At 49.8% G+C, this 22,755-nt stretch overlaps 1 protein-coding gene across 7 annotated transcripts in view; it reads right to left on the bottom strand.

Annotated features, from left to right (window-relative positions):
* SLC8A1 (solute carrier family 8 member A1) overlaps positions 1–22,755 on the bottom strand; it is a 136,047-nt gene that overhangs the window by 101,183 nt on the left and 12,109 nt on the right. For 6 of the 7 annotated variants that reach the window (XM_087777511.1, XM_087777512.1, XM_087777513.1 and 3 more), the window contains exon 2: positions 3,872–5,707. In XM_087777511.1, coding sequence (XP_087633637.1) covers positions 3,872–5,707 — 1,836 coding nt within the window. Of the gene's footprint in view, positions 1–3,871; positions 5,708–17,087; positions 17,156–22,755 lie in introns of those variants that run through there. The other variant, XM_087777514.1, reaches the window with a different exon arrangement.

The raw sequence follows: 22,755 nt of genomic DNA, 5'->3' as shown, positions 1-22,755 counted from the left end.
CAATGTTATATCTAGGAAAACTACTATTTTTTGAACATGAAAGAACACACAGTTTTCATATAGCTTTGTAGTCACATCTGGAAGAGGTGTCTCTCCCGATGTTTCAAGACAGCAAGAAGAGATCCCATCAGCTGGGGGAAGGATTGCTTCCTCCTCTAAGACAGGAGGCTAGACTTCTTTTGAATTATTTGGCATTTGGTCAGGAGATAAAAATACACTGGCTCGATGAGCCAGTGACCTCTTCTATGATCACAATAGCTGTGGTAGAGGGGTGGGCAGGAATAGCCTGCAACTACGTATCTTCTCCATGTTCTCATCAAGAAAGCTTTAATCATTAATGGGATGCAAGACAAGGCTGGAGTCACTGTGTTGAAGATGGCCTCAGAGGGAAGGCTCTCTCTTACACTTTAAATCTTAGCACCCTGTCCTACACCGATGTCTCAGAGCAACAGGTACCCGTGCAGCATCACTGAGACTGACCTTGCTGAGACCCAAGTCAGACATCTTTAGCTTTCCCACACAGCTTGGAACAATCTGTTGTGCAAACCCAGCTAACCCTCTTGCAAAACACATTTAAATGCTGTTTCTTTCACTTGCCAACATGCACCCATTGAACAGATAAGCTGCACTTCAGGAGCAAGGAGCAGAAAAGCATCATTGCAAGAGGCTACCAGGCAGGGCTGGGATAAAATGTTCCATAGGAGGACTAACATGTTCTCCATTACACATCTTTTTTGGTAGCATCGGAATGAGATCTTTGTTTAAATGCACAGAAGTGTCATGGCTTCAGCAGTTACATAGCTATTTTGCGTGCTCTGGGAAAGGGGACATCAACAGATTGCAAAATGGGAAGTCTCTTTGGGCACTGCAAATGAACAACATGTTAACGTAATTGGGCCTTTTGGGAACCAGAGGAAGGTCTCCAGAAGATCAGGGCCCTCCCAGCGCTTTCTAATTTTACTGGGACTTACCAGCAAGCCAGCCCTCTAATAATAGAGGCTTGTACACAGTTTTCTTTCATCCTTGTGTCCCCCTGCACTGCCCTACCTTTGTTGTTAGTGCCCTAGAAAAACACATCTTACTCTATTTTATCAAGCTGATTGATACAGCCTAGAATGGCAGAGCTGAAGAGGCACTGAGGACCTTTAGAAAGGGCAGCAAAACCATCTCTTGGCCACCAAAGCATGGGAAAACCTGAAGTTTTAGAACTTTATTGAATCAAACGTGCTGGGGAATTGCACCATTCTACATAGCTGTGATTTAGCTGAAGCACAGCACTAACAAGCAATGACATAGCAAACAGGCTTTAGCTCTATAATCCACACATTGTGCTAGCACATTGTCTTTACTCCCATTACAGCAAGTTTTTTCAAGGGAGGATGCCTGTAAGCAGCACCTCAGCTTCAGGACCACACTGCCTTTGTGCTGCAGGGCTGTCCTAAACTTGTGCCCAGGCAAACACGGACCTGCAGGAAATCTGCAAGTCAGATTTTACTGTCCAACACCTGAACATGGACTGTAGCAGCTAAGTTTTAGATTGATACCTCCTGCCTTTCAGGCATATGAATAGACTGCAATTTGTACAATCAGTTTCATCCTTCTCTCAGAAAAATAAGGTATGTACATGTCCTCTCCCACCTGAATGGAGCAAGCCCCTTGGTCAACATGTGGCCCTGCAGTTGCCACCTCCTCCCACGCCATTGCCCAAGCCCTCACCTGTACCAGGCTGCAAACTCCTAAAGTGGTGCTTTCTATGTACTGTCCCTCCCTGCGATTTCAGGGAGAGATAGTTTAAAGGCAATAGAGATATGATGGCAATGCCCTGGCTTCTGCGCAGAAAAAACACACTTGGCTTTCCAAGAAAGCTGTTTTCCCCCATTTCTTGCTGGCTGTGCACATGCTGACAGCCAGTAAGAAAAGGAAGGAGGAGGCTTGCTGCTGTGGCGAAGGCACACCAGCATGCCCCGGGAGGCCAGGCAGCAGCTCCGACAGGATGCGGTCAGTCCGTTTCCAGCACACCCCTTCATTACTGGGCTGTTGGCAAAAGTCAGCAGTGAACAGCTTAGTGGAGGAAAGGCCACCAGCAGAGGCAGTAGGCACAGCACAGCAGGCCCTGGCACAATGCTGGGGAGAAGGCATCACCATTCCGCTGCAAAACCCCACGTCACAGACTTGAGCACCAACAGGCAGCACAGACACAGGTGACACTGTGTGTCTTTGATGAAGGACAGCACAGAGATCCTGGCCAGAGTGATGAATCCAAGACAAGGGGGAAGCCCAAGCCCCTCTGAACGCAGTCGCAGAGCCTGTGGCTATGTGTTTGTCCTGCCATGTAAACATGTCACATCCCAGGGGAATAGAGATCAAACATCAAAGTATTCCTGCCAGTAGCCCAGTTTTGCTAGTGCTGAGTGACCTGGTTAAAAAGTAAAGAGCCTTTGGGGGATATTCTTATAGCCTAGTTCATTGCATCTCTGCAGACAACTCCCTGCTTCTCCCAAAATGAAAAAAGAAAAAAAAAATCAAATAACTGCATTCCTCTTTGCTACAGTTATCATTCAGGAGCCAGGAACAACGGCATATCATGTGCTCTTGACCCTTGTGTGAGCAACATGCGTGTTCTGGCCTTCAGGTTGCTGGAGCTGTTAAGTTCTTGCTCAGTTTTTCCTGAGAAGTCAAAACCCCAACTGGTCTCATACCCTGCCTGAGAACTACAAATCACTTTTTTCTTTCCCCCTACTTCAAGAAGTTTTATGATTCTCCCGTTTGCTTCACTCTCCCTGTGCACGTGGAGCAGATACAAGCAACAGACAGAAGGCCCACTCTCAGCACTCACCATGGGTCTGTCTCAGCTCCTAAGAGACCAGTTGTATGATAGGCCACACCCAAGCCAACATTTAGCTCTCCCTTGGCATAGCAGTGCCCTTTATCAGTGACTGTTCTAAAAGTTCTACGCAGAGGTTTTGTGCTACAGAGTCTACTGTTGGACGGGACTGATCTACAGACACAGACTTCACTGTAGGAAGAGCCTGAGGCTGGAACAATGCAACTCCCAACCCTTGCTCTTCCCAGAGCCCCAGCTGGGCAAGGAAATGTCTGCATGACATACTCAAGGGTAGATGTTTTCTACCATGATTTACTGTGCTAATTATATTCTCCACATAATGTAATAAACAAGACTAAAGCACTAACAATTTTTCCACCATCCACCTAGCCACACTCAGGAGTAGCCTCCAGCAGCTTTCAGACTCTTCTTTATTTGCAAGCAGCCAAGTGTGGCTGCAGTTGCATCCTAATCATGACACTTCTCTGCATGACAATACTTTTTCAGGACATGCACTGGACAATGACCCAGGCCTGCAGCCTTTAGAAGACGAGGAAGTGAAGTGACCTTCACCAAAGCCCTGAACAGAGCATCAGTGGAACAGGCTGTGACCCAGTCCTGGATGACCTGACCCTCAACAGGCAAGGGGAAGTAGGTACCACAATTCATACACTCAGTTTAGGCAAAGGCAAGACAGGTATTGTGACTGAGCGGTAAGAGCCAGCTCAGTTTTGTTATCTGCTCCACTGTAGAGCCGATGCTACAGAGATCTGCTCAGCACATGTGTAGGGAGCGGGAGGCTGGGCTTACAAACCAGTCCCACCTCCCTGCTGCTGGAAGGGTGGAGTGCCCCTGAGCAGGCATCACTCTCTGGTCTGTTAGCAAGGCAGGAACGCAGCATTTGAGGCTCCCCAAAGCACATAAGACCATTCATGGCTTATTGCAATGCGCTGGCACCCAAACACCTCCAGTGCAGCTCTGGGAGCCATGCGCATTTATTTTCAGGAGAACCAGAGACTGAAAGTAACAAATGAAACCTTCACTTACACTATCTCATCGTTCTGGAACTCCAGCTCCCCACAGGTGTCTTCAAAGTCCTCTCCTCCACCTTTGGCTGAGCCTTCAATGGTTTTGTAGGGCACAATAACATTTCCTCGAGCACCAGAGGTTCGCAACACTTTCACTTCCATGGTCCCCACACTTTCACTGACATGCGTTACTGGCTCCTCAAAGGTGAAGATGCCAGCATGGTCATCATCAAAGATGGTGACGGTGGCAGTAGATGGTGATCCCAGGCAGGCAAGTGTTGAGACATGACTGGCCTCAAGAATGCCCTCATCTGAGGCCTCAGTGCTCACGCGGACGTTGCTGAGATGGACCAGGAAGTTCTCATCCTCCTCAAATATGTCATCGTCAATTATGCCAACTCGGATTTCCTTCTGGGTCTCTCCAGGCTTGAAGACCACTGTCCCTTCAGTGAACTCATAGTCAGAGCCAGCATTGGCCGTCCCATCCTCTGTCCGGAAGTCAACGTACACTGTGTTGGTCAAGTCACCTCCCCGGCGAATGATGGTCAGGGCGACAGTGCCACAGTTCTCCAGACACTGGTAGGTACCCTGCTCAAAGTAGAGCTTGCTGATGGGATCATTTTCTGCCACCTCACTGTTGACCTCGTGCATGCTGACAGCTTTGCGGGCCTGGTCTGCAGCATGTCTCTTCAAGATGTTGCCAGCTCCTGTCATGAGCCGAGTGGCCTGAATGCGGTAAAAAGCCCTGCTCTTCTGCTGCTGGCTCAGGACCTGGTAGTTAGCCAACTCTATAAGCTGTTCAATTTCCTTGTCAGGGTGCTTTTGTTTCAGCTCCTTCAGGATCCGAGCCATTTCCCTCCTGGCTTCCTCATCATCCTGGTCTTTCTCATCCACCTCCAACACCAGTGTCCCATCCAAAAAGTTTTCCACATGAGAATTAGCAACCTTTCCGTCCATCTCGATATCAGCTTTGGAGGAGGGCCGGTCACCCTCATGCTCAATGATCATGCCTCTCTGCTTGCCAGCTCGGTATTTCTTGTAGACGTACTTGTAAAATAAAAGCCTCCTGTCAGCTATCCAGGCAAACACCACACAGATGGGGAAGAAGAAGAAGGTGAGCAAGCCTTCCCAAACCTCCACAATCCCAGGAGAAGACACAGATAAAATAATGTAAAGCCAAGTGTAGGCAAAGATGCTCCAGGCCGCTGTAACAAAAAACACTCGCAAGTGCTTGATCTTCCTTATCTCTCCATCTGGAACAACGTAAACACAGATCGCAATGATGACAAACATGTTAAATGCAGCACTCCCCACAATTGTGCTTGGCCCCAAGTCCCCTGCTGTGAAGCCATGGCCACACACTTCGATAACAGACAGGAGGATCTCGGGAGCAGATGAGCCCAAGGCCATCAGTGTGAGGTTGGAAACGGTCTCGTTCCAGATCCTCACTGTGGTTTTGCTGGTCTCTCCATTGGGCTTCTTGATGGTTATTTCCCGCTCTTGGGATGTAATGACTTCAATGGAGGACATGAAGCGGTCAGCTATGATAGATACTCCCAGGAACATGTACACCATCGCTACAAAATACACGGTTGCCCGAGCGATTTTGTCACCGAATGAGGGGTCTTGGGGTTCCCATATTGGTAAAATCACACCCTTTTTGCAGATGTATGAGCCAGTGCACTCCTCGGTGTCGTTCACAGGCAATTCACTGGGGCTCTCCGCATGTATGCCGTCTGCATGGAAGAGCAACACCAGCACAACACTCAGGAGTTGGAAGCTCACTGGGAAGGTGGGTGGGTGAGTTGCTCGCGACATGGCCGCTTCCACCAAACAGGTCCCAAATGTTCTCAACCTGCAGAGACGCAAGGAAAGATGCGTTAAGTGAGGCTGACCAGAGATAACAGATTTTCCTCTACACCCTGTTTATTTTCCATCTTTCCCAAATATATAATCAAGTTACCCTGTTATTCAAGAAGAGCTATCTAATGACCCCATTTGTGTCATGATTACTGTAGCTTTCCATGTACAAATCATCTAGTTCAGTTATCTAAACAAGGAGAGATTCAGATGCTACCAGTGGGCTAGCACCTACCCCCTTTAGCTGCTATGATGTTTAATGCCACTTTCTTTCTCTTCGCTGAAAGCTATTTGTTCAATTGCATTTTCTTGTTTCTCATCTAATTAAAGCCCATCATTCTGCTTCACAGCTGGCAGAAGTGTTTCCCATTTCAAAATTGCAGTGCACTCACTCACTGGAGTTCAGGGTAAGAGCAAGAGAGGACAGGGAAATCTACTATCCCCTCATCATTTTAAAAAAAATATTTCTATACTTGCCATTTTTAATCACTGTAAACTACATATTTCACATCCTTTTCTTGCTCACAGTCCTCCCAAGCATCTACAACACATCAGAAATCTGCACGAAGTGAGCTCAAGCCCTGGCAAAACCTTATTCTTAACAGTAACTTGGTCATAAGGTGCACCAGAAGGGCAGTCTTTAATTAATGATTTTGGAGCCATTCCTTCCACAGTGCATCACTTTGCACCTTCCCAAAACTGGAAAGAGCCCCATATGCATCTAAGCCTGGCTCTCTTGGCATGCTTTGAGAGGAAACCTGTCCCTGCACTCTTTTCCCACTAGGTCAGCTTTGATGGCTTCCCCTTCAAGGGCCTTTCTCACTCCATTTACAACATCAGTCATCTGGCATGACAGCAGTACTTGCCCTTGTCCTGCCTCAGGATTTTCCAGCAGTGTAGAGGAGCTGTTAAAGAGGTTTGCAGTTAGTTAACAGTGCATAAACTGACAGAACAGATGCCTTTAAGTACATAGAGATGCTTAGTGCAAAAACCTGAGCATGCTCAGTGTTACATTCTCAATTTTACTAGCCAATAAAAGCCAGATTCCTAGTTATTAAAGCTATATTTTCTCCTCAAGGAGAGCCTTTGCCATATTACACTTCTCCATTCCAAGTTAATTTAATCGCACGGTATTTAAAAATGTTTCTATGAAGAGAGGAAAACGCGTATGTCAATACCTTTACTTTGCTGGAGAATACAAAAGGCTGCAGTGGTTTTGCTCATAAAAAACCCACACCCCAGAAAGAAAAAAAAAAAAGGGCCCAGCCATGAAAGGTTTCAACTTCTAAGAGAAGGATGGTATTCCCAGGCCCATATCGGAGATGGGACATAAGCAGGAGATCCAGTCAACGCCTCCCAAAGTCAAGCCTCTGCAACGCCTGGCAGGTCTCACCCTACCATTTGCCATCTGCCTGGTATCCAGCAAACACAACGCCAGGTCTGACAGCTGCACAGCTGCATGTGCTGGGAGACACAGACCAACCCATCCACGCTAAAGGCTGCATCCAGGGACAACATCCTAACTGTCACCTGGGCCCAGTCATGGCAAGTGTGACCCAAGCAGGATGGCTAAGCACACCTTCCCTCTTCCTCCTGAAAGAGGGCTTGTTTCACAGCGCAGCTGGGAACCAGGCTGGCTCTCCAGCCACACAGCACGCTACACATGTTGCATTGCTGACTGCAAAAGTACAGCCAGGCAGGCGTTCCTGGGGAGAAACAGTTACCCTCCTAAGCAGGGACACACCATTGCGACCTTGAAGAAAAGCACCTGGTCACCATCACCCATCTCCTTATCCTCCATGACACAGAAATCACCCCTCCTCATGAGGGCAGGAGCATATTACGCAGGGACAGGGATGTGTGCAAGTGAAGAACTGGCTGGAGGAAGCAATGGGTACCATCCTGCACCCACGTTATGGGATCTGCTCCACAAAGAGACATTGTGATGGTGGATCAAAGTCCTCTCCTCCATTTGCTTTTATTTAAGAATGCTGTAGTAGGATTGTTGGGCTGGAAGAATAATACTGAGAATTTATCAAGACAGCTTTATATAAATGGCATTTCCTCACCAGGAACTGTTGGTCTGCTTTGCACGCCCCCCCCCCTCCCCGCCCAGTCCTCCCAATTTTCTAATGAAGAAAAGAAAAAAATACACAGAGCAGGAAGTGAGCAAGTCAGAGAGCTTCATGATAAGAACAGATAAGATGAACAAGAAAAGCAAGTCTCCTGTATGAAGACAGATTTAGAAGAAAGAAATGAGTTGTTTGCATTGGAAATCCTGCTAATGCTACAAAAAGCTCTTACTGCTGGAGTCAGAAGCCCTGAACATCGCTCCCCTGATCACAGTCCCTGGGTACCTTCTGCTTCCCAGAATGCAGGCTGTAGCCACCACTTACAAATCTGAAGTAAAAAATTGAAAACATGATGTCTGTAAAGAAGCACACCTTGTTGCAGGCCGTTTGGTGGATAGCTAAGTTGAAACAGATGTGTGTTCATGGTCATTGAAGTTTAGCCGAAGCATGAATTAGTCACCCAACATCTGTACTCCTGTGTTTCACACTGCTCCAAACCAAGTCTCGGAGGCACTTGATAAAGGGGCTGTCAAAACACAGGCTGACTTGGTATCTACTCTGTTTATCCCAGATAGCTCCTAAGTGCAGTTTTGGGTTTTTTTTAAAATATGTAGGCTTAAAAAAACTTTAATGTGGGCACAAAATAGTACTCAGCTGCATGGTTCTTCACCCTCTCTTTCTAAAGGGTAGTAGTTTCAACAGAAAACTCAAAAGCATCCACCTGCCCTTGTTCAGTTAATTTTCTCCCTGTGGCAAATCATATCCTTGCACATGTACAATTATTCAGAGCAACCAGGCATTGTGAAATCCCCTTGGCAAGAAGAGGAAACAGATGGTTCTAGAGAAAATATTATGCTTTGGGTCACTGATTTAGGTCATAAAGAACAGAAGAGTCCCATCACACTTTGGACAAACTCTACAGTCTTAAAAGGATTTGAGCACTGGAAGTCTCAGCCAGAAAAAGACGCCCACTAAATCAGATTAATAAGTCACTTGAACTTTATTTGCCATGTTCTTCCCTTTCAAACATTCTAATATAAGTTGGTTTTGGTTTGTTGTGTGTGTGTTTTTTTTTCTAAATCAAGTCCCATATTATGTTAAACAGGAGGAAAAAAGGCCTAGAGGCTTGCATTTGAGCAATCCATCTTCCTGGCCTTCCCATCCAGCTCTCCATGTACAAACAACATTTTTCCCTCAGACAGCAGGAGATAAGAAACATGGAAATTTTCTGGAGAGTTCAGATGGGTGGGGAAAGGCTAGAGCTTTGGAAGAAAAACCCACTGGCCTTGGCAATGTGCCAGGACCCTTCTTTGAGAGGCAGTAGCATCCCCCAACTCTATGCTGGACTTTCTCCAGCATTTTGTGGTGTGGTCATCAAGCAAGATTCACAGACCCTCACCAGCTTTCCTACTTGAACCAATTCACAATGAGTGTTATTAACACCAGCCTCAGGAATTATGGAGGGCTAGAAAATGCTTAGCCACAACATGCTGGTTACACACAGACAATCAGAGCCTGACATTCAAAATACCTCTGAGAAGCAGCTGCTATAAAATTAGCAGCATTTGTTTATTTGTACAATCCAAAATAAACAGCTTGGTCCCCAGAGACCCTCTTACTCTGCATTTGCATAGGGTCTCAGCCCATGGTCAGCACACTGCTGCAGGCGCAGTGGTAGGAATATTCCCAGAAAAATCATTCGTATTATTCTATAATGAGAAGCAAGGCTACCAGAATGCCAGCCCTCCCTCCAAACCCAACTTTGTTAGCTTTTCATTAAGGTGTCTCAATTGCATTTCCCATCCCGGCCATCAACAATAAAAGCAAATGCGGTAGCTGATTCACAGCACGCCAGGTTAGCGGCCCCGGCAAACCTTGCCTGCTGCAGTGCTCATGGCCTCGGCATCACTCCCCAAATGCCTCTTGTGTCAGATTTATCACAGCAGCACCGGGCAGGGGTGCAAGCTGCTCTCAGGCTCAGTGCTAGCCATACGTGTGTGGTGAAGAGCCCCAAACCACCACCCCAGGCCAGCACAACCCTGCCCATAAGCACAACCCCATGCCCAGGGGTAGCACCCAGAGCCCTTTTTACCACCAAGGGATTGGCGCTCTCCTGAGGCTCCCTGGAACCAGCTGCCTGAGAGCTTTCAGGTAAAATCATAGAATCGTTTAGGTTGGAAAAGACCTTTAAGATCATCAAGTCCAACTGTTAACCTAGCACTGCCAAGTCCACCACTAAACCATGTCCCTAAGCACCACATCTACCCTTCTTTTAAATACTTCCAGGGATGGGGACTCAACCACTTCCCTGGGCAGCCTGTTCCAGTGCCTGACTACCCTTGCAGTGAAGAAATTTTTCCTAATATCCAATCCAAACCTCCCCTGGCACAACTTGAGGCCGTTTCCTCTCGTCCTATCACTTGTTACTTGGCAGAAGAGACCGACCCCCCAACTCGTTACAGCCTCCTTTCAGGTAGTTGTAGAGAGCAATAAGGTCTCCCCTCAGCCTCCTCTTCTCCAAACTAAACAACCCCAGCTCCCTCAGCTGCTCCTCACCAGACTTGTGCTTTAGACCCTTCACCAACTTCGTTGCCCTTCTTTGGACACGCTCCAGCACCTCGATGTCCTTCTTGTAGTGAGGGGCCCAAAACTGAACACAGTACTCGAGGTGCGGCCTCACCAGTGCTGAGCACAGGGGCACTATCACCTCCCTGGTCCTGCTGGCCACACTATTCTTGATACAAGCCAGGATGCTATTGGCCTTCTTGGCCACATGAGCACACTGCTGGCTCATGTTCAGGCGGCTGTCAACCAACATCCCCAGGTCCTTTTCCGCCAGACAGCTCTCCAGCCACTCTTCCCAAGCCTGTAGCGTTGCATGGGGTTGTTGTGACCCAAGTGCAGGACCCGGCACTGAGCCTTGTTGAACCAACCAGGTAGAGCTGGAGCTAACCAGGAGAGCCAGATTCCAACTCAGGCTCTCCTGAAGTTGCAGCTGTGCCCCTTTGTGGACATTCTCCCGCAGGGCACTAGCAGTTGGTTTTGCACTGTCATGGAGGAAAGCCTGCTCTTGTAAGTGCATGGTCCCTTCAAGGCAAGCTCAGTTTAGATGCACCTCCCGGCCAAGGGATGCTGGTCCAGCATTTATTCTAACCCTTGGTGTTGTGAAACACCTGGAGGGCAGTTGTTGCCCACAGCAGGACTAGGAGGGTTGTGGAGATATTTGCCTCCCTGCTGGACGTGGGAGCTCTAGGTTTTACAAATTGGTGGCAGAGCTCCTGCTGCCAGCTTGTGCTCCAGCCCCCCAGCTCAGGAGCTGCCAGATGGGGCAAAACTAGCCTTTTAGACTCTGCTCTGACCTTTCCCTGGCAGCAACGCTCCTTCAGGCAGGATGGTTGCTGTGTGCAAAGTGAGCCTGAAAGCTGCTCTTGTGTTTCAACAAGGCACAGATTTTCCTTTGCAGCAGCCTCCCAAAAGTCCCATCTCCATTTGGGCACTTCACCCTTGAAATATTCACTGTAAGATCCTTCCTGTTATTTTCCTACACCTTTGTATCATACACAGGTTTATGAGCATCTGCAACCAGCTGGTAGCATCATTATTTTTCAGAGTACTGAAAAAACACTGCTAGCCCAGACACTTTCATTACAGAAGGATTGGGCAAGGAAGGAAATGGCCTGGGCTCACAAGGAATGAGTGGCCACACAAAGAGAGAGTGAGACTTTCCATGGGGATTTTTCCTCCCAGCATTTGACAGAAAACCTGTACAGAGTAGCTGTAACACAGCAGCGTTCACACCATTACAGCCACCACTGACACTACCCAACGGTGCCTACCCCACTGTGACATTATAAAAGCATCACTACTGCGAATTCACTGCCAGCTCGTATGGGAGAGGGTGTCCCCACAGCTGTGTCACTGGTGTACAGGAGGTGGGAGCAGCACCCTCTCCCACAGGGTGACTGGTCACTTGCTGGGGGGCAGTAGGAAGTTTGCTCTTCACACGAGAGTGGCTGCTTTTCGACATGCTGGAGGGACACAACAAGAAGTATGTTGCAACACCACGGGGACTCCCAGTCAGCCCTTCATTATCCCATAGTCAGAGCTAGACAGAGAGGAGCTGTTCCTAGTGAGACTGCACTACTGCAGGGAGACAGGGAAGGCAGCTCAAAACGCCCTTTGCTGGTGTCAGGCGCAGGAGAAAAATGGTCTCTCTCCAGCCAGAGGGGCCAAAAACTTTGACAAAGCAGCAGCTAGTAGCTACTGCAAGGCACAGCTAGCCTGCAAGCTAGAGAAACAGAACCTCAAAACAAGCTACTCACTCCCCTGCCAGTGTCCCTGGTGAAAAGACAGCAACCTCCAAAAAGGCCTCAAGTGAGAGGACAGGCTCTCCTAGCTGACAAGTGCCACCCCCCCACCCCCGCAAAAATGGCTGTTTCAAGTTATGTGCCCTACACTCCTACCCCAAGGTCAGACCTGAAGTCTCCAAGTCATAGCACCCCTTTCCCAGTTTCTCTTGCAGGAGAGCAGCACTTAAGAGTCTACTGCAAGCAATAACCAGCCTTTCCTGGGGAAAGCGCTGCACACCTCGCCTCCACGAGTGGGACTCATACCCACTGCCCCATCCCCGGAGGGCTAGCAAACCTCTCCTCTCCTGCTGACCCTTCCTGGCCATGCTGAAGCCTGTACACCTGTGCCTCATTGAAAGCAGCAATCTGCTTCACAGCAGGGCAGCTCGAGCAAAGCTTGTATGGGGAAAAGACATGACTGTAGAAAAAAAAAGCCCAAAACAAGTTGTCTCATCTCTGACCATCAATCAGTCAAGAGCCTAGGTCCAGCTTCCTACAGCCAAGGGACACAAAACAGATGCCAACAGCCCTGCAAGGTACAGGGTGCTTGGAGATGTGTCTAGGCAGCCACAGGCTCTGCTGGCTTCACTTCTGATCTTGACGCTGACCTGTGGCACAGCTTTGGTAAAAAGTAGCTACTGCCAGCTGTGATTTTTACCCATCAAAGCAGGAGAAGGACCCTACTGCCATGCTCGCTGTACATCTGGACCCGTGAAGGAAAGCCACTATGTCCAAATATTGTGTTGCCACTCACGGCTGCACAGTGTGACAGCACTTTCAACACAGCTTGGAAAACCTCACAGCTCACAGCTCTCACAGCTCTGCTCCGGCTCTGCCTGGCTCCTTCTCCCTTCCACCCAGCTCTGCCATTCCAAAACAGGCACAGCCTGTTGGCAACCCCTGCCCATGACCCTCCAGATCTCCACATCAGGAAAACGATTTCCCGGCCATCAGCATCCTGATTGCATCAGTACAAAAAAACATCAAAACCTTTCCAAATATAGTCAGAGGCACAAGCCCTCCATGAAGCCAATCAAGTAAAATACACATCAGGCCACCCTGTTTTCTGTAAAGGACATTAAAAAGTTAGAACAATTATCGGTCTGCAACTGATTTTTCCAAATATCCTATCTCTTCAATGAAGCATCCAATCTCCTCCCACAATCTCCCCAGCAACTTTCCAAAATAAACAGATAAATAGAGGAAATAAAACATCCCCGATATAAAATTTCAGCTAGATTGCATGAATTTGGGGGCAGCTTGTAGAGACCGAGCTTGGAAGTGTTTGTCAGGGAGATTCCAGCCTTGCCTTTTAACACATGGAGACCAAGTGGCAAGTCGTCCCTTTCCCCCATGATTCAAGATCTCAGCAAGGAAAATGCCAGGAAATGAGAAGCAAGGGAGAAATACTACATTTCTTTTGGGGTTGTACTTTTTTTTTTTTTTTTTTTTTACATCTCCCCTCCTACTTGCTGCTTTCTCCAGACCATTCCTCTATCTCTACCACCTGCTTTTGGTCTCTTTTTTATCAAGCAGCATCAGGCTCTTCCCCATTATTCCTCCTGGGCTATTAATGCTTTCCTGTGCCTGTGGATCTCCCTCGCTGATTTAAGCACAGTGCTATCTGCCTGGTCTCCATGAGCTGGCTTTGAGGCTGCCTTGCAGACAGACTCCCTCTGTGATCTCAGGGCAGCCCTTCACCTCCCTGTGCTCTGTGTCTCCCTCTGTAAAATGGGAAGAGCCCCTCCAGTGAGCATTGGGAGAATAAAACACTGCTGATAAGCCTGAGGCTCCTGGGTAGCCTGGGGAGGAAACATCTGCCCAGAGATGCCCACAGGGGCCAGGAGAGAGGAATTAGCAGGCCTGTCACTTTCTTCTCTGTCTGCCCGTGTCCTCTCTTCCCTCCGGGCCCATTTTTGCACTGGTTTTGTAGCTGTGTGTGGGTCCTCTGTGCAGCGGGATGCTCTCCTGGGCTCTGTGGGAGGAAGGAGCAGAAAGCTTCAAGGGAGCAGAGACAAATCCGCAGCCCCAGCTCCCTGCGCCCATCCAGGGACGAAGAGGTGGGAGACATCCCTGGGAGCGTGTGTGGGGAAAGGCTGAGGCGAATGCAGGTTGTGGACCTAGGTGATTTGAACACAGTCCTAGATAGGAGCTGGGCAGGTTAGTTTGGGCTGGAGGCCCACCCTGGCATGCTCCATCCATCAGCTAGGTGCCTAGCCCTGGCTGGTGAAGGGTGGTAGCATCTCCCAGGAGAGTCACCATCCAGAGGTACAGCTCTTGCACCGCTGACTCTAGAGGGAGCTGAATGCTAGTGCCGAGCAGATGCCCAGTTTTTAGATCACCAAATCTCGGGAAAGAGAGTCTAAGCCCAGGTGTGTGCCAGGCCTTTGTCTCAAAAGCAAGGTTAACCACCCCTCCCTCCTCTCCAGTCTCCCCCACCCTCTCTGCCTCCCTAGGAGCTCTTTGCAGCAGCAAATCTCACTTTTATTTGTAGCCAGGTTTCCTTAGGAAGCCAGGCATATGAAATCACAGTTTCCATGTCTGTCTGTCTGTTCACATCACTCCCCCCCTCCCAATTTCAGCTAAAATCACCAGAGGGATAGAGATAGCAGAGAAAGCCAAGTTCCTACAAGCTTCCTGAAAATAGCTGGAGAAATACCACTCACACCCTTGGCAAGGGAAAGACTGGTCAGTGAGCTCAGCCCATATTGGATGCCAGAGTCCCAATGGCACAGCACCCTGAGCACCATGAGGCTGACCTAGGTGCAGCCAGGATCTGCATAGCTGTGGGCACCAACATCCATGAGCTGGGAGGACATGCAGATCACGGCACTCTGAGCTTTAACAGAGCTCCAGGTTGTTCACTGTACTGGTCAGAAGGAGAGCCAGTATTGCATGCCATTTGTGTTGTCTATGACCAACCTGTTGGTTGGTTGTCCAGTGATGCTCGTGCCTTGGGGGACACTGGGCTTTATTATAGGATCTGAGTTTCATTAGGATGCTGGAGAACAGTGGCTTTTCCCTGGTAAGCCAGCAGGACTGTATCCCCCCAAAAATACAGCAGAAAACCAAATTCTGTCCTAGACACAATGCTGGAACATTGCAACCCTGACAGCCCTGAACAGATCAGGACACTACCAAAGGCCTAAACAGGCAGAGAAATGGCTGTGCCTATATGGCATCATGCAAGGCGCTGTGGAGACTCCCAAGAGCAAGAACATGAGCCAAGTTCATGCTGTGTCATGTACAGCAGTGCTAGGAGAGAAAACTAGGTGCAGCCTGGGCAGCTGCAGGCCAGTGAATATTTAAGTCTCAGGAGCAATTCACAGCCAAAAGATCACAAAAAGCTTAGTGAAAGTGGGGGAGAGAGAAGCAAGCAAAGTTTCATCAGTTTAAAACTGTGGTACTTGGTGTTGGCATTCAGGGACAATAGGCATAAAGAGTACATCCAATCTCCTCAAATATCTTGAACACAAACCCTGGTACAGAGGAAGCTTTGAGCAACGTGGCTCCCCAGCACTGGCTTAGGAGTTGTTTATGCCTCCAGAGAAACAGAGCTGGTGGGGTATAAGAGGAGTCAGGCAACTTTCCTGGGGAGACAGTGGTGGGGGTTCATGGCTTGGCTGGTAGGTTATGGCTCTAGAAATGCTACATTGTTTCCCTATTTGGGCTAAATGCCTCTGCTGGAAAAGGGGCAAAGCTGCTATTGATGAACCAATCAGAAGGGAAACGGGAGAAAGAAACATCTATCAGATGTATTCAAGGGAATGCAAATGCCTTTCTTTGGTGATGTCCACTGCTCCAGCCAAAGCCATACAGCACAGCTCTTTTTTTCCTGGCTGCCATCATCACATGAACATGCAAGTGTCCTAGCTTCCCTTTTGTAAATACAAGTGCACCTCTTCTTTTTGTTGTGGTGAGAAAAAGCACATGAATGCCTACACAGGTGTCAGGAGAGTGCACAGAGAACCCCAGCCTCTCTCAGCCCCCATTTCCATTGCCTGACTCGCGGATTTCCAACATCTGGGACTGGAGGAACAGCTTCCTGCGAAGCGCAAGCAAAGAGGAGCCCTGAAATCAAACACTCGCACCCACATGCCTGTGACCTTGTGGTTTTACTACAGCTTTCATTTTTAGACTCCAGTTCTCCCTAGTGCTTGCTGCATTTCTACAACGTTTTGCCAGTTTGCTTTCGCCCTGGAGACAGAGCTGAATGTGGGGTTGCTTAGCATGGGTTGGCGGGGAGGGAAGCACCAAAGCTACGATTAAAGAATTAAACTCGAGATGACGGAAGAGCCCCAGCCATGCTTCCACCTAGACAAAGCCTACGTGATGAGCGCTGCTTAATGCCAGCCCTTAATAACACACGCTGATCGAGATGAAAATGGGAATTTCATTGTGGCTGCAGGTGCCTCCGACCACTCACCTCGGAAACCGTTTCACGGCAGAAATCGCCGGGGCTGGAGGAAAAGCAGCCCTGCCCGGAGGCACGAACAGCCCCGCCGGGCGGAGGCACCGCACCCCCGCCGCCGCGCACGGGGGAAGATGCCCGTAAGCCCCCCGCGGGGAGGCGGTTTGCTCCAGCCCCCTCCCCGGCCCCACCTGCTCGGCAATGCCCGGCCTTTGGGGTAGGGGGAGGCAACCCCTCGTCGCAGCCGCGCCTCCCGTCGCGACATGTCGCGATTGGCCGGCGGGGGAGGGGGGCGAGCCGCCCCATCGTCTGCCTAAAGGTGCCGTGGCTGGCTTGCAAAAAGCATTCCCGGGGCGGGGGGGGGAGCATCCTACCCCCGCCTCCCCATCGGCTCCCACACGGCTTCGGGCCCCCCATCCCGCCTCCCCCATCCTCCCCCGGCACCGAGGACCCCGATGTAGAAACCAGTCTCGGGGCGGCAGGGGACTCGCCGCGCTGGGCAGGGTTGGGGCCGGGGCGGGGGCCGGTCGGTCGCGGTCCTACCTGGCGGGGGGGCAGGAGCGGGCGCCGCCGGGGCCGGCTCAGCAGCGGCGGGGCATCGCGGCGGGGCGGGTGGCGGAGCCCCGGTGCGCGGCTGCGGCGCGGCGCGGCGGCGGCGGGCGGGCGGGAGGGAGGGAGAAGGGAGGGAGGAAGGAAGGGAGGGATGGAGGGGTGGATGGAGGGAGGGAGCGCACACACACACACACACACGCACACACACGCAGCGCCCCGGGGATGCGCTCAGCCGGCCCGCCCCGCAGGCAGCCTCCCCTCCCTCCGCATCCCTCCGCGGCGCTGCGCGGGCAGGGAGAAACCCGCCGTCCCTCCTCCGCGGTGGCAGCTTCAGCCCTTCTCCTCCTCCTGCTGGAAATATTTCCCGATTTCCTCCTCGGAGCGAGGGACTTTGAAAGGCAGGGCTGGTTGCGGACCCACCCCCAGCAGCCCTGCCCGCTCTGCCCGCCCTGCCTGGGGGAGCCCCCAGCCCTGCCCTGCCTGACCCCTGCCCTGCCTGACCCCAGCCCTGCCTTGCCCTGCCCTGCCCTGCCCGAGACAGTCCCCGTCCATGCTCTGCCTGCCCCAGGTCTGCCTGCCCTGCCGAGGCAGCCCCCAGCGCTGCCCGCCCTGCCCTACCTGCCTTGCCCGCCCTGCTCCGTCAGCTCCCAGTCCTGCCCGCCGCCAGGGCAAGCCCGACTCCGTTTGCACCCTGCAGGAGGCAGGGAGCCCTGGGAGAGATGTCGAGAAAGGAAGCAGGAGGGGGTTGCAAGGAGTGCCTTGGTATGTCTGTCACCGTGCCCCACAGTGTTGCCCATGGCTGCTATGGGGAGGCAGGAGGCCAGGAGCATCCCAAGGGGCCCTGTGTTGAGGTTCACTCCCCTCTCACATCGCCAATGTTGTGGTGTTTGCAGAGGACAGCGGGGGCCATGGGGTGACAGGCAAGAGGCATATGGGTCATCTAGGGCCCTCCTGGGAACTGCCCCTGCATCTGGCTATGTCCAGGTCAGCTCCTGAACCCACAGAGCCTCCTGTCTCCACAAGAGGGTCATCAGGGTTGGGTAGGTCCTGCAGGAAGCCAGCAGCCTGGCACAGAAGGACTTGCTGCACCTCAGGCTGGGCCAAGTGTCCTTCCTGTGGGCAATTCCCCTTTCATCATGCCTGAACGACTGCTCCACCCTTTGCTGGCTCCAGCAAGGAGCAGATGAACCCATTGTCCCACCCTCTAGGCAAAACTCTGTGGCTTTAGGAACTTAAAATAGGACCAAAGCTAATAACACACACTGGTAGTTGCTAGTACCCAGCGACCTTGAGTAGCCCTCTACACCCAGATCCTCAGGTGCAACAAGAACCGTGGAGAAGCAGAGCCATTATTCTAGCTCCTGCACCCTCTTACACCTTCTTCCTCATATCTTGTTGGCAGTGTCTGTAATTTTTGTCACTACTGGCAAGACAGCAAACCTGAACTTTACCTTTGGATTTACTTTGTCCTTTCCTTTCCTTTCCTTTCCTTTCCTTTCCTTTCCTTTCCTTTCCTTTCCTTTCCTTTCCTTTCCTTTCCTTTCCTTTCCTTTCCTTGCCTTGCCTTGCCTTGCCTTGCCTTGCCTTGCCTTGCCTTGCCTTGCCTTGCCTTGCCTTGCCTTGCCTTGCCTTGCCTTGCCTTGCCTGATTTTTGCATCACCACATCCTTCAGCAGAGATGGAAAACTAAATTTTCTGTTCAAGATGAGGTGTAAGACATGGACAATGTCACAAAACTCCTTCGTAAAGCACTTTTTGTGATGAACTGACCAACCAACAAACCAGCTACTGGTTATTAGTGTTGCAGCTGTTATTGATATTATTTAGTTTTGGTCTCACTTTAAGAGCTTATTGCCTACACATGGGATGAAAGGCATTTCCAAATAAGAATTTGGTTTAGAAAAACCACGGTTTTGTGTCCAGTAGCTAACTCTGATTGTCTGTCTCACCTCTTTTGGTTTAAAACTCTTCACAGGAGGGATAAGGTTGCATCTGGCCATGTGTGGTACTTTGATGGGATTCAATTCTCCCAGCAGGGCCATTGACATAAAATGAGCACAACTAAATGTGTACAGCATGCACAGTGCTGTGCTCTGATCAAGACCTGAGCAGAGCAATGGATGTGTATCAGTGGCGTTCGGTTTGGCAGTGGCTGCAGGATGCAAGGTGCTGCACAAGCTGGCATGGCAAACAGATAGTGCGAGCAGAAAAAATTGGCATGGTTGCAGCAAACACAATCCCTGCTGTTGCTTTTCACCCCGCACACTGAAATCTAATCATTGCAACAGTAAGCAGTGGAATTCAGATTTTAATTAGCTGTCAGCCATGAAGTTCTCCCTAAAGCTCCCTGTTTCCCTCAGTTATGTTGCTGACCTACTTCCCAGCTCTTTCACTGAATATGGTATACAACTCCTTTGGAGCACCAAGACATTAACTCTGCTAATGGGGATCCACTGGTGAGCTGCTCTCTGAAGAGCCAGGCACGTCCCCAATTCGTCTCAGCCCACCTCTCTCTGCAGCCTGCAGTACATGTTCCTGTCTCTCCATGCCTCCTGCTGAGACCCTCAGAAAGGTTTCTTCAGCTGAGGGATTTTTGAGCCATTTGAGGGGAGCTGAAGGAAACAAGAGTTTGTCAGTTTGTGGTGATGCTCATTAGTCCATGAAAATGAACCCTTTGTATCACCCTGCCTTAATGGCATTGGGAGAGAAAAGGTGAAGCAGAGCTGCAGCATTATCCCACCTGCACGTGAGAGCAGCTTTCATCTGCTTGAAAAGTGACTGCTTAGGAAGGATATGAGGCTGGGCGGCTGGGAGAAGATGCCTGCACTACCCAGTCACTCACACATCCCTTTCCAGGCACATTCAGACCGTCATCTTTCACAGCCTCCAAAAGAAAGGTGGAGTTGGGCTCTGAAAGAAAGAGTGGAAGTCAGGGAGCAGGGGAGACAGTGAGCCCAAATGATGAGAGGAGATGCTATATTATAGGACTGCACCACACTGCAGTGGCTATGGTTCACACTGCTTTTTCTCAGCCAAGCTAGCTGAAGTGGTAGCTGTAACAGCATAGAGCTCTGCATGGGCTGTGAAATCTGCTGGACAAGCTGAGCTGGTGCCTGGAGCTCCAGGCAAAAATGCAACAAGACTGCTCATGTCCTGACACAGCAAGTTTGTCATGGTGTGGGCACATCCATGCTTCATCAGGATTGCAGCCTGGGCTGTGCTAGGAGAGGCAACGGTTTGCTCCAGCTACTCTGTCTCTCTTTGCAGTCATGCAAGTGAACACCTACCATTGCAAACGTGCTTACAACCACTAATTAGTACTCAAAATCATGGAGATTCTCATGCCAATGCTAACGGATGGTTCATTCATTCATTCATTCATGCACACCCACAGTTCTCTCCGACAGCAGCTTGCATCTCTCTGCAGTAAACTGGAGGAGGTTTCTGGGTATTGTCTACATATGCAGAGCAGAAAGACAATTCCTCCCTGCAAAGAATGGGGTTAGTGGCCTGTGGAGTCTTGAGCACAGGACAGAATGGTTCAGGCCAATTCTCTGCTCAATGTCTTGTCAAAAAAGACATCTGAGCTCCTGCACATTTTAGAGGAGGGGGACACAAACCCTCTGGTATTTCTTGCTTGAAAAATTCCTGCCTTACATTCCCTGTAAAGGAGACAAGTGGTCAGGGCAAGGTGGGTCTTCAGCTCAGCCACAGCATGCTCAACTCTGAGCAGCTGTCCTACCACCCTTTCTTGGCCCTGTCTGGAACATCTCCTCAGTGGGATGCTCTAGTCTCTGCTCCAGCTTTTGTGGGTTCAGATAATGCTGGAGGATAACCAGTGAGTCCTCATTGGTTAGTTATCTCTGGTCATGGTTTTCCTTAAGTCCCTCAGGAGATGTCAGAGAGATCCTGCAGGAGCAGATGGGATATCACCTCTGGCTTGCCATCCATCTGTCTTTGCTCCTCACTGCAGCAGACTTGAGTGTGCGCCCACTGAACCTTCTCTGGCTCTCCTCTGCATGTTCTTGGCAGAGGCCTGGAGATCCCTGAGAGGGGTGTTTCTAAAAAAGATGCTCAGAAACATAGTTTCCAGCAATTTGAGCATTCACTTTCACTGTCACCTTCAAACCTGCCTTTGCTGTTGGGAAGATAAATCAGGCATTTAGAAATGTGGCAGATGGAATGGGACACAGCAGTGAATAGGAAGGGCAATTCTGTGTGCTGGACATCATATGTTTGTTTTTGAGCTCTCCAGGCAGTGCCTTCTTGGCTGTTTTCAAGTCGCTGGTACAGTCTGAGTACTGATGATCCCAGGGAGGTCTGAGCGCATGATAGTTGTCCATTGGCCAGTCAGAGGTCTTGGATGTGGAAGGTGTCTTCTACCCCTGGAAAACCAAGAGTAAAGACTGCCCAGGGAGAAGGCAGTGCTCAATGGGATGTTTTGGCATGCCTCTGAAAAATTGGCAGTGTATAGTTTGCTCTCACTGCAATGCTTTGGGAGCCTGCAGAGGTAACTGGAGAAACCATGCTTGTGCTGCTTTCGAGCTCTTCCCCAAGTAGTTGCTCTATGCTGTGTTTTACACAGGTTTAAACAACAAATCCAGAGCACTAATTGATGAGCATAGCATTTAACAGCTTGGGAGAGAGTCTTCCAGGAAGAAGTACTGACTGGCCAAATTCTACAGAGCACTGCTTGTGTGTGGCAGACACAAAAGAGTATTTGCACTGGAAACCACCGGCCGCATGGGGGTTGAAAGCAGAACTAGTTATAGGGGCTGGGCACGAATTTAGGGAGCTTGGAAATGGCGAGAGATGCATGTATTTTGCAAACATCTAGCCCACAAAACAAGCCTCACACTATTGTCTTCAAATTCTGCTTCAGAATCTCACTTTTCTTTTTGAACAAAACTGCTTTCTGGTCATCAAGGATATACAGGAAAAATTCAATATGAGCACAGAATGACTTCAGTGCCTGGGCTTAATGTAAGAGATGTACAAGATGCAAACTGTCTCCTTACTCTTCTCAAAGGAGCAGAAACTCAAAAGCCTTCTGACAGCTGTCATTTGTCTCAACAGCACTGCATGCTAATACTAGCATCTCACTCCCATCCCTGTTTCACAGGCAAAAACCAGTTCCTAGCCTGAGTCACTGGAAAATGAAGGACCAGTTGTCCCCTTCTGAACTGCCTGTCCCTTAACATCTTTTCCCACCAAAAAAATGAAGCTTTGTTTTGCTGTTACAAAACTGCAGAATACAGGAACTAAAAATGCAGATGCAAGGTCAAGTGCAATGCGTTCCCCAGTGAAAGCAATAGCCTAGTGACTCTGCTGCCTCAAAATGAATGTCCTGCAAAGGGCCATGGAGCTGCAGTGTGCCAGCCCTGGGGCAGCACTACAACCGAGCAGGCACTAGCACTCTCCAGTTGATGCTCCAGCTCTTTTCACCATCATCCCATGGCTGCCCTGGCCTGGAAAAAATTTGTCTGGAAAAAAAAATAATCCCCCCAAATCCAGAACTAAAAAGCAGCAAATGTTGTGTTCTCTGGATTTGCCTTCTGCTTTTGAAACCTTGAGGTTTGATGTTTTCCAATTTACTTGGTAACTAGAAGTTAGGAAAATGAGGGAGATGAAATAGTGATATGTAATCACATGACTCCAGG

Source organism: Nipponia nippon, unplaced genomic scaffold (genome assembly GCF_047370975.1).
Source record: "Nipponia nippon isolate SJK-2023a ecotype South Korea unplaced genomic scaffold, ASM4737097v1 scaffold_4, whole genome shotgun sequence".
In the NCBI taxonomy this organism is placed as follows: domain Eukaryota; kingdom Metazoa; phylum Chordata; class Aves; order Pelecaniformes; family Threskiornithidae; genus Nipponia; species Nipponia nippon.
This window is presented reverse-complemented; position numbering and strand designations above follow the sequence as displayed.